The sequence below is a fragment of the Apodemus sylvaticus genome, chromosome 5, assembly GCF_947179515.1.
Source record: "Apodemus sylvaticus chromosome 5, mApoSyl1.1, whole genome shotgun sequence".
Taxonomy (NCBI): domain Eukaryota; kingdom Metazoa; phylum Chordata; class Mammalia; order Rodentia; family Muridae; genus Apodemus; species Apodemus sylvaticus.
This window is the reverse complement of record NC_067476.1, coordinates 139,164,545-139,182,333: the sequence shown is the minus strand read 5'-3', so window position 1 is coordinate 139,182,333 and position 17,789 is coordinate 139,164,545. Positions and strand designations below refer to the sequence as shown.

The 17,789-nt window shown below is 44.8% G+C and overlaps 1 protein-coding gene across 2 annotated transcripts in view; it reads right to left on the bottom strand.

Moving 5' to 3' along the window:
- The window catches only part of Mapre1 (microtubule associated protein RP/EB family member 1), a 28,913-nt gene extending 15,549 nt beyond the window's left edge, over positions 1-13,364 (bottom strand). Inside the window, exons 1-2 of one of the 2 annotated variants that reach the window (XM_052183981.1) lie at positions 13,245-13,364; positions 8,330-8,453 (exon numbers count right to left, since the gene is read on the bottom strand). In XM_052183981.1, the coding sequence (XP_052039941.1) occupies positions 8,330-8,450 (121 nt within the window). In that variant the 5' untranslated portion in view covers positions 8,451-8,453; positions 13,245-13,364. Of the gene's footprint in view, positions 1-8,329; positions 8,454-13,009; positions 13,048-13,244 lie in introns of those variants that run through there. The other variant, XM_052183982.1, reaches the window with a different exon arrangement.
- Positions 13,365-17,789: the final 4,425 nt, after the last annotated feature.

The following is a 17,789-nucleotide window of genomic DNA, read 5'->3' as shown; positions in this document are numbered from 1 at the left end:
AGCCAAAGCTGGTTTTATCTGACAAATTCTGCAACATACTTTCAATCTGGAAAATAGGCAGAAAATGAAGGTTACTATGAAAATCTAACGCTTGTTAGAAACTGTCATAAATGCTAGAAAGAAAAATGCTCAGAACAATAAGAAGAAAAAGAGGGGAACACATTTTCTAAGTCTTCACAAAGATAAACACTCACTTCTCTGCACTGTGGCACACACGTGACCACAGACACCCATCATATACACACAGGTTTTGTTTTGTTTTCTTTTGAGACAAAGTCTAACAATGTAGACCAGGCTAGCCTTGAACTCACAAAGATATACCCGCTCCTCACTCTTAAATTCTGAGATTAAAAACATACGCTACCACACCCAGCACAGTATTAATTTTTCTTAGAGCTAAATAGTAAACAAATACTAACAAACCACTTATCATCAAGAATTACCTGCCTCTCAGTAAATCTGCTCAAAGAATAATTGAGTTTTAGAACTCAAGAGTCCTCAAAAATAGTACAACTTTTAAAAACTAAACATGGGAGCTGGGGATGTAGCTCAGTGATAGAGCTACAAGGATCTGAGTTCAAGTCCCAACACAAAGAAAAAAAAATTAAAAGCAAGGCCAAAAATATGTGGACCAGTAAATACCACAGAGGCTAAAGACCAAGCCGTAGCATTACACTGAGCTTCTGATTCCCATATGTGGCTGTTTACCACATTAGAAGCCTATAGGCTACCATACAGTTGAAAAAAGCAGTATTTTCTAGAAAAGGAGTATTACAGGTGGCTACACTCTCACTGGCCCAATCAGTGTATGTCTATATAAAATTTAAAAAATTAATTAATAAGATTCCTGTGATGATCTGTATATGTTTGGAACAGGGAGTGGCACTATTAGGAAGTGTGGCTTTGTTGGAGTAGGTGTGTCACTGTGGGGGTGGGCTTAAGGCCTCATCCTAGCTGCCTGGAAGCCAGTATTCTGCTAATGGCCTTCAGATGAAGATGTAGAACTCTCAGCTCCTCCTGCACCATGCCTGCCTGGATCCTGCCATGCTCCCTCCTTGATAATGGACTGAACCTTTGATCCTGTAAGCTAGCCCCAACTAAATGTCCTTGTAAGAGTTGCCTTAGTCATGGTGTCTGTTCACAGCAGGAAAATAATAAGACAGCCTCATTAAAAGAGGTAGTGATAGAGCCCAGCAGTAGAAAGCTTCCCAAGGGTTTGTTTGTTTTTGTTTGTTTGTTTGGTTGGTTGGTTGATTGATTGATTGATTGATTGATTAGAGACAGGGCCTTGCTATGTAGCCCAAGCTGGTTGAAACTCTCAATAAATCCTCCTTTCTGCATCTCTCAAATGCTGAGATTACAGATATATATCACCATACCCAATCCTTCTGTCCTTTTCATAAATAGATAGGAGGGAAAAAAAGTTAAAAGAGGAGAATCCTTTCCAGTCTCTGCCTGAACAACAAATGAAGCTGTGACTAGGGCAAAGGTTGACAACTCAAGCACAGCTTCAAGAAAACTGAGGAGGACCTTGCTTCAGTGGCCCATCAACCTTCAGCAAGCAGAGTCCATTCCAGGTTTTGGCTTGACAATGAGGACTGATGGGAGGAGACCGAGGCAAGCAGTATCAGGATACCCACTGGCTGTCACAGCTCCACTCTAAGGCTCCGCTTGTGAACAGAGACCACAAAATACAATGCCAGGGCACTGATCTCAAGTGTACTAATATTCAACCTGGTTCAGTTCAGAGCACTTTTGGAAAATAAAATGAAAATCATAGCCAATATTCCCAATCCTGTGATACATATCTGTAATCCCAGAAGCTAAAAAAAGTGGATCATGAGTTCAAGGCCAGTCAGAACCCAGAAAAGGCCAGATACAATGTAATCTGTAATCCTATCATTCCTAAAGCAGACAGGAAAGGGTCACATGGAATATCTGGAAGCTGAGGGCCCAGCAAGCCTGGAGTCCATAGAGTAACAGAAAAGAGCGAGACTCTGCCTCAACAAGGTAGAAGAGAACCCTCAAGGCCTGCCCACTGCCCTCCACATGCATACTAGAATCCTCACACCTATATATCACACACAAAATAAATAACTCCAGTGCTTTAATATTAACATACACAAAATACACAAGACTACTAAAACTGATATAGGCTTCAAAGAGCATATGCAACTTGATCATCTTAGATATAAATATAATCTTCGAGAGAACTGGGGGTTGGGGGCGGTCCATTAATGCAGACCTTAAAATACAAGCTGAAGCTGGGCAGTGGTGGCGCACGCCTTTAATCCCAGCACTTGGGAGGCAGAGGCAGGCAGATTTCTGAATTCGAGGCCAGCCTGGTCTACAGAATGAGTTCCAGGACAGCTGGGGCTATACAGAGAAACCATGTCTAAAAAAGAAAAAAAAAAGAAAAAAGAAAAAAAAAAACAAGTTAAAAATATTTTTAACAAGGAAAAATAGTATTTTGATTTTAAAATAATAAGCAGAATTGTATAATTTGCTTTTTCTTGTATATTACTCACTTTAACATTCTGAGGGGTGAGAAACTAGAAACAAACTACACAGCCAATCCACCAAGAGAAGAAATTAAGAGTACTTCCACAGGATACAAGGTGGAAAAAGCAACTCTGGCTCCTTCTGAACAAAAACAAGCCTACTGTCAAAATCATTTTGCATGACTACATTTCCTACTTTGATGGTATCTGCAACATACTGTGACACCTAGTGCTCCCGACTGGATGCCTGACAGATCTCAGATGTCTCCTGAATCAGCCTGCCAGTGTCACCACCATCTTCCTCACTTCTTACTCAGTGGGCCGATGGGGAGCACTTCACATCCAGCAACACATTAGTAGGGCAGCTGGTGCTTCTAGAGGAAAACCCGTCCCTGCCTTCTAAAGACTGTGCATGGTAAAGATTTCTGGTCCTTTTGATCTGATGCTTATTAGGAGTTTGATCAACAAGAGTCAGACCCGGTACTGAAGGGTTTTAGACACACATGCTGTAAAGCTTCCCCTTCTCTGACTCCAGTCTGCAGCTTATCCTGTGTGGTCTTAAGCTACAAGTGAGAGCTGCTTCAAGACACCAAGGAGAAACACAATGAAAGCACCTACACACTCCCAGAGCCATCCATCCCATGTGGTTTTCAAGAGCACAATAGCACTGAACACAAGTTTACTAACACATCACTTATGTCTTGCACTCACTACTTTCTACTAAGGAAAAATACCTTCTCTGGCTAAGAATAGTGACGGGAGCCAGAAAAAGCAAATACTTTACAGAGTTTATGGTAAACAGTGTTATTATAATTAATTATATACAATTATATTTGTTCAATTCTCTTCCAAATGCTTCTTTAAAATGCAACCCATGCCATGTGTAGCCAAGACTACTGCCCAAGTTCACAGCTGAGGAAACAGTACAAAAGACCATCAAAGAATTCACCCAAAATCACATGGCTCAGAGCAGACTAGAGGCCTCTTCATGCTATGACGTTTAATATTACATGTAATGATATACAGATAATTCAAAGACATGAAAAGCAGAGGCAGGAGGATGACCACAAGTAAGACGCCAACTACCCTTTATTACAGAGTAACACTTTGTCTCAAATAAATAAAAATAATAGGATGGGGGTACTAGAGAGACTGAATTAAGAGCACTGGCTGCTCTTTGAGAGGATTCATTTCCCAGCACCCACACCAGGCAACTCACAAGCATCTCTAACTCTGGCTCCAGGGGATTCAAATGTCCTCCGAGCCTTCATAGGCATCTGTGCACACATGATACACACACAAATACTATATTCAAACCCAGGCTCTACTATGTCTAAGCTACGTCCCATGGGCAATCTCCTCATCTTTAAACTGAAGAACTATCTATTCACTTCCAGGGTCTGACACACAATCAACACTATAACAGGGACCCTGACAACAGCCAAGCAGGCGAGTCAAGACTACTACCCAAATTCACAGCTGAGGAAACAGTACTAGAAGACCATCAAAGAAGTCACCCCAAATCGCATGGCTCAGAGTAGACTAAAGGCCTCTTTATGCCTTGATGTGTTCATGAGAGCTCACTGCCTGAATAAGAAAAGCCTGGGCCAGATTGGGGCATGCACAACTCATCTACACAGGAAGAGAAGCATCTTCTAATTAAGTGAGAATATTTTGGACTGTTATTTATAGACAGAAATAAATTTTAGGGAAAAACTGCTGGTGAGAAAGCAGTCTCCAATGAAAGCAAAGATGACCTCACTCCCACGTTACTCAGAGATCATGGGGCAAACAAGTGCTTTATAAGACTTCACAAAATGGTGGCACAGCAAAGAAAAGCTGAGAAAATTAACAGGAGACAGAGGACAGTAGCACAAATCTAAGGCAGCCTATTCTATAACAAAATAATATTAATAAAAGCCACTCTTGGGAACCACTAGTCACTGTATTCCTCATGTATTGCCTTCCTCTGGACAACAGGAAAACAGATTGGACCTCACACAGCAAAGAAGGCAAACAAATGAAACCAAGACAAAGACTAGGAGCCCTTCTATCCTCGAAAAAAACAAAACAAAAAACAAAAAAAAGAGTAAGTCCAAAAGGTGAACCCCTCAGGAAGCAGCTAAGGAATGGCAGCCTCATTAGATCAACCCAAATGGCAGGCACCAGTCAGTTAAGAAAAAGTCTGTAGAAATAGGGTGAGAGGTTTGAAGAATACGGGTTTTTCATTTGGAAAAAGGCTCAAATCCTTATTGTGTTCTTGGTTCTATATGCCCAATTCATTACTCAAATTCTCTAAGCCATCGTTCCCATCTGAAATTGGAGGCACCTGTACGTTCCTCTTGGAAATACACAGAGAGCTAAATGGAGATGTTTGAGAGGCATCATTTATAGAGTTGAGCCCAGTGGTACAGGATAGCTGTAATCCCGGCTTCTTAGGAAGCTGAGATAGAAGAATCATAAATTATAGGCTCCAGAGTGAGTTAGAGCCAGACTCAGAAATTTAGGAAGACACTGTCTCAAAATTTAATTTAGAAAGGGCTGGGGATCATGGCAGTACATCTGTTAACTCCTGGGTTTAACCACTAACTAGTTCAAAATAACAAACAGTTATTTCCTAAAAGAAGCAGGATTCTGATTCTAAGTCATTATTGACACTTTCCCCCAGTAGGGACTGAAACCAGAGACTTGGGCATGTTAGCAGTATTTTCTTTATCCAGAACTACATCCACACCCACAAGACAAGAATTTCAGTAGTTAGAAGAAAATATCCAATCCTCCCTCTCTCCCTCTCCCCTCCCCCACACCATGAGGGGTTTTTGTTTGGTTGGTTTGGTTTTGGTTTTTAAGTAAGATTGATTGATTTTATGTTGAGCTCTATCTGCATGTATACTTCTGAGGCAGAAGAGAACAACAGATCCCATTACAGATGGCTGTGAGCTACCATGTGGTTGTTAGGAATTGAACTCAGGACTTCTGGAGAGCAGATAGTGCTCCTAATTGCCAAGCTATCTCTCTCCAGCCCCTTGGTTTTTCTTTTTTTGAGAGAGGGTTTCACCATGTAGCCCTGGATAACCTGGTGCTTGTTATGTAGGTTATATAGACCAGGCTGGCCTCAAACACAGAGATCTGCCTGCCTCTGCCTCTCAAATGCTAAGATTAAAAACATGTGCCACCACATTCAACTCTGGTGTATGTGTGTGTGTATGTATGTATGTATGTATACGTGTATGTGTGTGTATGTGTGTGCGTGAGTGCGTGGGTAGGTGGGTGGGTGCGTGCGTGTTTTCATATTCTTGAACTCATCTACAACTGTAGCAGATCCAGTTTTAACAGCAAGCTGACAGGCAAGCTGGGGAGATGGCTCAGTGGGTAAGAACCCTTGCTCTACAAGCACATGGAATATATCCAAGTTTGAATCCCCAACATCTATGTTAACAAACAGGCATGATGCACTTGCCTATAACTCTGGCATTAGGGGGTAGACTGGCAGATCACAAGACCTCAGCAGTCAGCCTGCCCCAGACTGAAAGCTAGTCAGACCAATAAGTTTCCACCTCCAGGTCAGTGTCAGACCCTCTCTCACAGCAATTCAAGGGGGAGAGCAACAGACAAGACACTGATGGCCTACATACACACACAAACACACACACACACACACACACACACACACACACACACCCTGGCATGCTCTTTAGTGTGTCCTAAGCTAGCAGAACTAAGTCAATAAAAAAGATGAATGTGGTAACTCACATTTATAGTCCCAGCACTGGGTGAAGACAGAAAGATTCAAGGTCACATTCATACATAATCAAGTTTGAAGCTAGCCTGAGCTACCTAAGACCTGACTCAAAAAGAAAAAGGTCAGTGATCAGTAAAAGGTTAAACTGGCCTCAAAGATGGCTTAGCAGGTAAAGGCACGTGTCGTCAAGCCTGACAACCCTTGGGATATACATGGTAGGAGGCACTTGATGGTAAGTTGCTGTCTTCTGACTTCACACAAAAACTGTATTCCACTCTTACCAAGACTACAAAATAAGTAACTGTAACAAAAACTTGTATTTAAGAAAGACAGACAGACAGACAGACAGACAGACACACACACACACACAGACAGAGGGCTGAAGAGACAGCTCAGCAGTTACACGTCCTGGCTGCTCTCCCAAAGGACTCAAACTTGATTCCCAGTACCCATATGATGGTCACAACCATCTGTAACTCCAGTCCCAGGGAGGAGATCCCATACTCTCTTCTGGCCTCCATGGACACGGTGTACACATGGTACACAGACATACATATTAGCAAAAATCCATACACAAAAAATAAAACATAAAAAAAACACCAAAGATAAGCATTCGTGATAAATAGTAATTACTGAGAACATAAAGTCCATTTCCTTTGCTCCAGTACCCTACTTCTAGAGATCACTGAGGAAACAGGTGATCTATGAAGCCGGGAGTGGTGGCATAGGCTTGTAATGACTGCACTCAAGAGAAGCAAGCAGGAGGACCACCAAGGGTTTGAGGACAGCCTAGGCTATGTAGAGTGAGTTCCAGGTCTGTGAGCTACAAAATGAGATCCTGTTTTACATAAATAAATAGCAGGGGGAAAAAGGTTAATATTAAAGGGTACTTAACCATGCCATAATAAAAACAAAAGGGAAAAAACAAAAATCAACGACCAAAAATGAGTTCTAGAGCAAATAACTACAGTAAAAACATGGAAAGAAAGAGCGTATAGCATATATACTTTTCAAAATAATCACTTCTAAGTTATTCTTCTGACACTAAAGAATAGCTCATGAAAAGCTGGAATGTATGATATATACATACAGACAGTAACAAAAGAAAATTGCAAACTCTGAGTGATAGGACTCCTAGAACTCCTCCCTCCCGTGACAGTGACAATCTCTGAGTGATAGGACGCCTAGAAACCGTCCCTCCCACCACTTTCCTACACATTGTCCAATTCTCACGCAGAAACATGTTTTGCTATTCTTTTCCCTCATTGCCTCTGGGAAATGGTAGCTTTGATGAAACTTGCCCTGAACAGCAGATACTTGACTCAGTCTTTTTCTTCTTAGGAATATAAAACATACCTGATGAATAATATAATAATAGCTGGCTGGGTATACTATCCAGTGATAAAGCACTGCCTTGCATATGTAAGGCTCGGCGCTCAATCTCAGGCAACAAAAAATAAAAAGGAAAATTAACACAAGAACACCATCACAGCTCTGTCCGTAGACAACTCTGAACTGAACTGAGTGTGCAGCTGAGTCGAGGGACAGACATAGCCTCGGCATAAGGCAGTGGACATGCAGCAAGAAGCAAGCTCCTCCAAAAACTGGATTCATTTCTTTACTTGGAAACAGAGCACCATGTACCCCAGATTGGCCTCAAATTCACTAAGCAGCCAAAGCAAAACCTTGAACATCTGATCATCCTGCAGGTGGCTTCCACATCCAGGTTCATGTAGCCTTGGGAATCAAACCAGTGCTCTGTGAATGCTAGGTAAGTACCCTATCAACTGAGTCACACATTCCAGCACTCAGCACGGGTAAAGCTGAAATAAAAAAATCTACACTCTTTGAGGTGGTCCCATATAGAGGCCTACGCAAACCCTAAAGCCACATGTACTTTTAAAAAGTAGTCTCCTAAGCCAAACATGGTAGCCCACACCTTTAATCTCAGCACCTAGGAGACAGAAGCATGTGGATCTAGAGTTGAAGGCCTGCCTGCCTGGTCTATAGAACGAACTCCAGAACAGCCATAGCTATATAGAGAAACTATGTCTTTAAAAATAGGAAAGGGGGTGGGGGTGCTTACCTGAACACAACTGTTCTATCTTTGTCAGATTCAACTGCAGAGATTCATTGATCCAAGCCAGCATGTCATGTCGACTTAGGTTATCACTGGTGACTGACGTCGAGTACACATTCACTGCCATCTTCTACAACATGTAATAGAGAAAAGGCTCCTGTTACAGTAAGCATGAAAGTGAGGGCAAGCATTTCCCACAGTCAAACAAACAGTTCCCAGGAACAAACCTATTCAAATATTCAATTTTAAGCGCAGCCTTATTTCCTGAAGGGTGAAACCACACACTAGGATTCCAGTCATAAGTCAGAGTTCTATGAATAAAATTACCTGAAATTAATTTCCCCAAACCAGGCAGTCTAATAATCAGACCTCAAGTTAATAAGACTGACACACAATTACAGCCTCAAAAGGCACTAAGGGATCAAGCATGTACTTTATAAAAGGAGGCTGGTGCACAAACAAGAACATTCTGCTCAAAACCTAGTTCAAGGACTAGGGGTAGAGCATGTGTTCCACATGTTTGATGCCTGGGCTCAATCCTCAATACCACAAAAAAATTAACAAAGGTGGGTGTGGTGGTAACATACCTGTATTCAGGAGGCTGAGGCAGGAGGACTCAAGTCAGAGTAAGACCTTATCTCAAGTCCTCATCAACAGCACACAAACCTAGGGCTGAGCACACAGCTCACCAGGAGTGCTTTGCTGGCCTATGCACCAAGCCCTTGGCCAATCCTTGGTAATGCTATCCACTTCCACAGGCTTCTACAGCCTAGTGCTGTACATAGGAGAGGTCAAATGACAACATCTCAAAGTCCTACTATTCTTTGCTACACACCCTAGAAACTAGAGGGTGCCTGAGCACCAACCATTATGAGGTCTTTCGAAGACACTTGTTACTGACAATCCTCTTTAAGGCTCACTTTACTCTGTTCATGAAGAAAAGGAGGCTCTGAGTATTTACAGCCAAGCCTGCCTGCCCAGCCCTATTTTCACATTTCTCAGAAAATGCTGCCCCTTACCTTTCAGTCATACTTCTGAAATAATCTTTTTATTTTGGGATGCAGATTTTGCCATGTTGCCTCAAACTCCTAGGCTTATGTTATCCTCTTGCCCCAGGCTTGGAAGCAGTTGGGACTACATGCATTATAGTCAACTATAAATCTCATTTAAACCCTAGGAAATGTGGACTCTGAATTCCTGGTCAGTCATTCCCTCATTCTCTGTATTTTTTATTGTGTATTTTTGTGTGCACATATATATGCATGTGTGTGGAGGTCAAAGAAAAACTTTCAGGAGTTGATTTTCTCCTTCTCTCATGTAGCTCCCAGGAATCAAATTCAGTTGGTAAGGCTTGCTGGCAAGCACCTTTACCTGCTGAGCCATCTTGCCAGCCCAAACAGGTTTTATAGTGACCGGGAGATTTAGAATTGTTCTTATTTCCTGAAGATCAAACTTACCAATGGAGTAAGGGATAGAATTCACAGCAATTTAGAACAACCACGAGACCCCAGCCCTTAGCGCTCTTGGGAAGCTTCACTCCCTCCACCTAGTACCGAGCATGCAAGGGGCTCTTCTTCCCACACTCTTCTCCTGCAAGAAATTGCTGCAAGCCTTGAGTCACACAGCTCCAGTCTGAGAGTCACAAAGACTGAGTTCGCTAACCCAGTGCTCATCTTAAGAGCAGGGATAACTAGGTCTACAGACACATGGCAGTTTATGCTCCTGATATCCCTGTCTTTCCTGTTCCCTCCACAACCCCACACTTCACACAGTGCCTTGAACAGAATGAGTGCTAGGTAAATGCTACTTGTTTCCATCTGTGGAGGAAGAAAAGGTGTCTACATAAGCGTTTCAGAAAGCTAACCTTCAACACTCTATACACCCCCTGAAATCAGCTGACAGAACTAACATGCAAGAAAACAGCACATTTAGTTTCTCACTCCACAGGTAAGATATTCATCATGTTTCCAGAGCACTTCATTCAAACCTCTGGAATTATAATTATCACACTACAATTGACATTATTCCTCCATTTCTGAGCCTCCCAGACCAGATTTAGGCCAGGATGCGATAGGAGGACCTCGGCTCGAATATGAGTCCATTCCACTAGCTGTGATTTTGGGAAGTTACTGAACTCAGTGTACCTCAGCTCTAAATTAATACAGCCATCTAAAAGGGATCTCACAGAGAGCTATATGAAATAAGGAAAGGAACAGAGCTGGCATCATATCAAACAAAAGCCATAAGAACAAATGAGGTCAGGGTAGAGACGGCCTCTCTTTTCTTTTTTTTTTTTTAAGATTTATTTATTTATTATATTAAGTACACTGTAGCTGTCTTCAGACACACCAGAAGAGGGCGTCAGATCTAATTACAGATGGTTGTGAGCCACCATGTGGTTGCTGGGAATTGAACTCAGGACCTTTGGAAGAGCAGTCAGTGCTCTTAAGCGCTGAGCCATCTCTCCAGCCCCGCCTCTCTTTTCTATCTTCAGTGCTAAAAACTGTGCCTGATATCTGCTGCCAACACCTCTCAAGATCCTCTGCAAGCCCCTCAAATTAGTCTATCTCAATCTGTTCCTTCACAGCAGCCAGAAAAAATTTTCTGAATCACAAATCACATGAGGTATTTCTCTCCTGTTTTTAAACCTTGGATGAACATGTAAATGCATACGGTGTGCAAAATGCTATTAAGTACCAATGAGAGCCATCCAGACTGGATGATGTGATCCCAGACTGAGCACTTACCATCTAGCTTGTGTGTGTGTGTGTGTGTACATGTTGGGTATTGTGTGTCTCATGCTATCATAAAATAAAAGCAGCCGATAAAGCCACATGTGTCTCCTGACCACACCCCAGCTCAGAAAAGGTTAATGGCCCTTCACCATAATGTAATTTCAAACTCTTTCATTAGTAGTACATTAATACCAGGTCCCATGTGCTCCACAGGCTCTGTGACCACTAACTACATGGGATTAGGCACCCTGTGGATGTGCAATAAACATCCACTCACTCAACCAATTAATTGGCTCTTCCAGGCAGTCAAAACAGAGCCTACCTCTCCAGCAGAGCGCTTTCTCACTTTCTGGTAAGAATGTCTGAGCCAGAAGTGAAGGCCCATGCCCATAAACCTAGCTCTCAAAAAGCTGAGGCAGAGAGACCACTCCAAAATCAGGACACGCTTGGGACACATGGTACATTCTAGGCCCACCGAGGGTACAAATAAGATCCTGTCTCAAAAAAAGTAGCAAAAATGTCCACTGCTTAGCCTCAGTCAGTGTGAGACCCTTGAGTTCAACACATATGCACCCTTTCGGGGCTCTCTGAGCTAAGCAAGGTACAACCACAAGGAAAAGCCCCTTTCCATCTATTCAAGTATCTCTCCCTTCAGTGACTCTCGCCAGAGTCTCCCTAACCGGTCCTAGACTGCTTGTTCACACAGTATCTCATGACCTAGCTCTAGCTAGAAGACCTTCAATTTTTGATTCTTCTGCCTCTACCTCCCAAGTGTAAGGACTACAGGCATGTCCACCACACTCGGCTCCCCAAACCAGTCCAATTCAAGGCAGGATAAAGTACACCCTTTTCCTGTCCAAGTACCACTCCTCCCTTGCCAGGAGGGAGGTAGCACTAAAAGAGCTATGTAACCCTGAATGAGAAATGTCTCCTTTCCTCAGAAATGGTTCACCTGTAAAATGGGTAAGACCCTACCTTCCTCACAGAGCTGTGGTCAGGATTAAGTAAGAATCCTAGCGATTTACCCTAACCGAAAAGCACACCTCCTCCCAAGCTTCTAATATGCTGGCACTTTGACACCACAAGTCACACCTGTATGAAGCAGTTTCTAGATGGAGAAGAAGGGGTAACACACAGGATATGACTCTGGAATTGAGTTACTTCTGGGCAACACAAGGCAAGTCATTTCACTGCCCCAAGGGTCAGACTCGCCTCTGTAAAAGGGTGATGGGCAGTTCAGCAAAACAGTGGGGGAACTGCAAATCAACTCCCAGCACCACAGAGAAAACAAAATGAGCAAATTACAACAGAGGGGAAAGAAAGAATGAAGATAGCATCTTTTCAAGGCAACGTGACTATTAAATGACACAATGCTACATCAAGCTCTTAACACAATGCCTTATACACAAGTGCCCATTAAAGAGCTATCTTGATTATCTCTATTCAAGTCGTCCCATCAGGGCAGATATCAGGCCTAGCTTAACTTCCCTCAAAGGGCTGCCAGATCCTCATCGCCAAGGTGCAGAGGTCAGGCTGTACCCTGCAGTACTGGTATCACCCTTTAACAGTAATTACAGAAATTATCTTGGCCATGTATTCATTTTGCTTCCTAGCTCTTTACCCACAAAGCAGACTCTTAGAAAGCATGTCTTTGCCTGTCTACTCCCTGATGAGAACGGGGCCTAGCATTTACTAGGCACTCAAAAACCACCCGCGGACCGCCTTACTTCTGCCAGGCACCACGCTAAGACCTTTCTATGCTTAATCCTACTGTCTCCATTTTACAGATGAGGAAACTGAGGCACCGAGAGGCTGAAGCGCCTGCCTAAGATGGCACTCTGGGGTCCAACTCCGCGGACCAACTCCCACCCATTATGCAACGACGTCTCCAACACCGAGGGTCCCCACCGCGCCCCTCGCGCGCGCCTGGCGCGCGCCCGCGTACACACACCCTCCGGGCCCAGCCGCAAAGCCAGGACTTCGCCGGTCGCCACTAGGCAGCCCCCACTTCCGGCCCACGCCCCGCCCCCGGGACAACGGAGCGCGCGCCCCCGACCCAGGCCGCGCACCGGGTCACGGCCCCGCCCTTCCCCCCCACTGCCCGCGCGGCTCCGCACTGCTCACGAGGAGCCGCCTCCCGTGAATTCCCGACTGCTGCCGCCGCCCGGGCCCGCCAGCCGCCTCACCGGCTCTCACAGGACCCGCGTCCGCTGTCCGCGCGCCCGGCTCCGGTTCCGTCTTCGTCTCGTTCAAACCGTCGGACCCCGCCCGCCCGCGCGCGATGACCTCACACGCACCCCGCCGTGACGCGCCGACGCAGTGGCTCGTCATCGCCCGCCCGGCCTTTTATAGAGACGGACTGGCCCGCGAGCCGGAGGCGGGGCCGAATTCTTGATGGACAGCTGGCGTGCCCGGGGGCGGGGAGCAAGCCCCGTAGCACGTGGTCAGTTACGACCAATGACGTGTGGGCCCTCTCAGGAGGCGGAGTCCAGTTGCACATTCTGGTTTGCTATAACCCATAAGATAATTGCTTTGACCAAGATGGATTAATGGGTAGGTTCAGGAGGAAGGTTAGTTGATAAGAGTGCTCGCCTAGCATGCATGAATCCCTGGTTTTGGTCCTCAACACCACAGAAGCCGGCTGTGCAGGAACACCTGTCTTGCCAGCGAATCGTTTTGTCATCATCCCAGACCCTCTCTCTGGAAGTTCAGCCTGAGGTACACAAGACCCTGTCTCTGATAGAAGAAACTGGGAGTGCTAGGCCTCTCCAGTACACTTGGACAGGAAAGAGAATCACTGTAAATTCAAGGCCAGCCTGGTCTACAGTAGCAGGATAGCCAGAGTTACACAGCGAGATCGGGTCTCAAAAAAGAAAAAAAGGGCCGTCTAAATGCTTTAGCAGGTGCACGCCCCCAAACCTGACAGCTTGAGTTCAAGCCCCAGGACCCACTGAAAGAAGGTGAGACCCGAGTCCTGCAAGTTGTCCTCTGACTAACACATATGTGCGGTGCCACTTCGCATGCCTACACACACACACAAATATACCCACAAATAAATTAGCCTGCTGTGTTGGTGTGAACGTTTAATCCCAGGACTCAGTTGGTAGAGACAAGTGAATCTCTGAGATCAAGGCCAGCCAGAGAGCTACACAGTGAGACTTTGTCTTTTAATAAGAGAGGATTAGGCACCTGTTTCTGTTAGAATTACAATCACTGTGAAGAAACAGGACCAAAGCAGCTTGGAGAGGAACGTGTTTATTTGGCTTACTCTTCCAAATATCTGTTTGTCACTGAAGGAAAGCAGGGCAGGAACCTGGACCCAGGAGTGGATGCAGAAGCCATGGAGAGATGTCAGCTACTACTCACTCACTCCTCATGGCTTGCTCAGCCTGCTTTCTTACACAACCCTAGACCTCAGCCCAGATGTGGCCCCACCCACAATGGGCTGACGAGACTCACACCCCCCCCCCATCAATGACTAAGAAAACACTCTTCAGGCTTGCCTATAGGCTTTATCTTACAGAGGCATTTTCTTAATTGAGGTTCCCTTCTCTCAGGGAATGACACATTAGCTTGTGTCAAGGTGATATAAAACTGCCCAGCACAGCACCTTAATAAAAAACAAAGTCACTGCTGAGGAGCACCTGCAGTATCATCCGGTTTATTCTTAGCACTGCAAAAGACATTTCCTTACTTTTTAATGCCTTTATCTTCTGCTTTCGCAAGGAGGCGATTTCCTGCTCTAGCTCCAGACTGCGTCTCAGTGCTTGTGTGTAGGAAGATGCACTGCACCACTTCACAGCAGAGGATGCAGGCTCGGAGCACAGAATGCTTTCTCTGCCACAATACCACTTATCTATAAGCCTCATAATTCTTTTTGAGACAGGGTCTAATATAGCCCAGACTAGTCTCCAGCATCCTATGTGGCTGAGGATAACCTTGAACTCCTGACCCTCCTGTCACTGCTTTTCAAATGCTGGGATTACAGGCTGGTTCCACCAAGCCCGGCTGCCCTTGGGGAAAAGCCCCGGGCTTGTATTTTGATGCTAATTCCACTCCTGGGAGGGGCTGCAGACAAGGTGCCTTGGGAACCTTCTCCCCCACCTTAACTTTTCAAATAAAGGTTAGAGCAAGAGGAGGGAAGATTGGGCAAGAGGAGGGAAAGTGGAGTTGAAAAGTTTTGGGAGAAGAGAGAGGGAGGAGAGGAGGATCGACAGAAGAGGAGCTTGCTGGGACTACAGTTGTGTATTACCATGCCCATTCTATGTAATCTGGGGATCAAACCTAGGGCTAGGGCCAGGCCAGGACTCTGTCAACTGCATTCTCAGCCTGCACACTGCCAGTTTCCATGGTAAGTAGAATTCCAAGCATATTACAAGAGACTCGACTTCACTTTGCAGCATGGAAAGATGTCCCAGAGTTGGCACTGGTCCCAAAAGGTGAGCTGCTACCCTTATAAAAGGGTTTATAGAGAGAAATACAAGCAAGAGGAAACGGCAGAGCACGCTGTGATCTCAGAATTTAGTGGGTCAGGAGGATAGGAACTCCATGTACAGCCTAGATTATGTGAGCCTCTCTTTTAAAAAATTAACATTATAATGAAGCATCAATAACAATAATCTATCCAAAATATTTGTAAATCCTTTGCGGCAACATTGATGATGCCATTTTATGTTAAAGACAAATCCTAAGTAGCAAAGCTAGTAGATCTGAGTTCAAGCCCTGCCTCTGCTCGGACTTGAAATTAAATGAGATATAAACTGACTAGGATCATAACAGCAGAGTAGTTGTCTAACATGCACACGGCCCTGGGTTCCCTCTCAAGCACCCCTGGGAAAAAATGGATCTGTATAAAGTTTTTCTTCTTTTGTGCATTTAATTTTTTATGCAGGTGTTTATGTGTGCACACGCCTGTTTGTTTGTCTGTGTTCCAGTGTGCATGCAAGTGCATCTCCAGGTACGGAGGCCCAGGGTTGATATCAAGTATCTTCCTCTTTACTGTGCAGACTGAAACAGGGTCTCACACTTGAGCTCAGAACTCACCAATTTTCTAGTCTAGCCAGTCAGCTTACCCTGAGGAGCCCCTCAGCTCTGCTTCCCAAGTGCTGAGGTTACAGATGGGCTGCTTGCCCACCAGCCCTGTGGGTGCTGAGGAGTCAAACACTGTTCCTCATGCATGGGTAGCAAGTGCTTGACCCTAGCCCCATGTAAAGTTCTTTCACCTAGCACATAGTAATTGCTCAATAAATGTTAATAAGGGGGCTGGAGAGATAGCTCAGCAGTTAAGGAGCACTCACTGCTCTTCCGAAGGTCCTGAGTTCAAATCTCAGCAACCACATGGTGGCTCAAAACCATCTGTAATGAAATCTGATGCCCTCTTCTGGGGTGTCTGAAGACAGCTATGGTGTACTTAGATATAACAATAAATAAATCTCTAGGCTGAAGCAAGCAGGGCTGGCCAGAGTGAGCAGGGGTCCTGAATTCAAATTCCCAGCAACCACAGGATGGCTCACAACCATCAGTACAGCTACAGAGTACTCATATACAATAAATAAATAAATTTTTAAATAAATAAATGTTAATAAGGTCTGAGGCCTTTCCCTTCATGTCAATTACCAAGTTGTACAACTTCATCATTTCATTCTCTACAGACATTTACTTAGGATGTGAGGTCATTAATGTGGGGATGAGATCAATGGGAAAGGTCAGCAGTCCTTTGAGGGGATGTGATGGTACACACCTGGAATCCTAGCATTTGGGAGCTGAGGTTGGAGGACTATGAGTTCAAGGCCAACCTGGGCTACGAAACAATATCCTCCTACCTGGGGTGAGGTGGGGATGTTTCTAGTACAGGAGTGAAATATCGACTCAGTTCTAGAAGCACAGGGAATCTCAGGAGGTGCCTGAGTCAGAGCTTGTAAAATAAAACTCACCTAGACGCCATGACAGCTCATATAGAGAAAAGAGAGAAGCTTGCGGCCTGATTAGTCCGCCATTAATCTGTAGTGACAATTTGATCATCTTTAGAGTCTAGTCATGACTGTGTGGATAGGACATTTTACAAGAGGTTTAACTGAGGAAGGAAGACACATGCTGAGTCCTGGGGTCCTGGACTGAACCTTAAGGGACGAAGAAGATAGCCTAAGTGCTGGCATTACCCTGTCTCTGTTTCCTCTGCAGTCGAGATATAAATGCACTGCCACACCCTTGCAGCTCTGCAGAGAGGCCTGTGACAAGAGACGTGACTAACACAGAGAGCTTATCTTCATCTCATTACGTGTCAGTCAGAAAATACGTGGGAAAGAGAATTCCATCTGTCAGAGAAAGGGTTTGGAACCTGGGTATGGTGGCCCCAGCCTCTAAGCCCAGTACGTTGCAGCCGAAGGCAGGAGGATCACAACTGGCCAATCTGGGATGCATGCTACTCGGTCCTGGTACATGTGCACGCACATATACACCCACATGAACATACACCACAGCATTTTTGTCCCTGTTGCTGCTGCTGCTGCTGCTGCTGCTGCTGCTGCTGCTGCAGACAGAGTCCACTATGTAGCCCAGGCAGGAATTCACTCTGTAGACCATGCTGGCTTCCATCTTGCAGAAATAATCCTGCCTCTGCCTCCCATGTGCCAAGATTACAGGCTGTCATGATGTATTACATAGAGAGATTTCAAAACCCACACTCAATCAAAAAATAGGAACGGGAACTTGGTGTCATGTAGTAAAGGGCT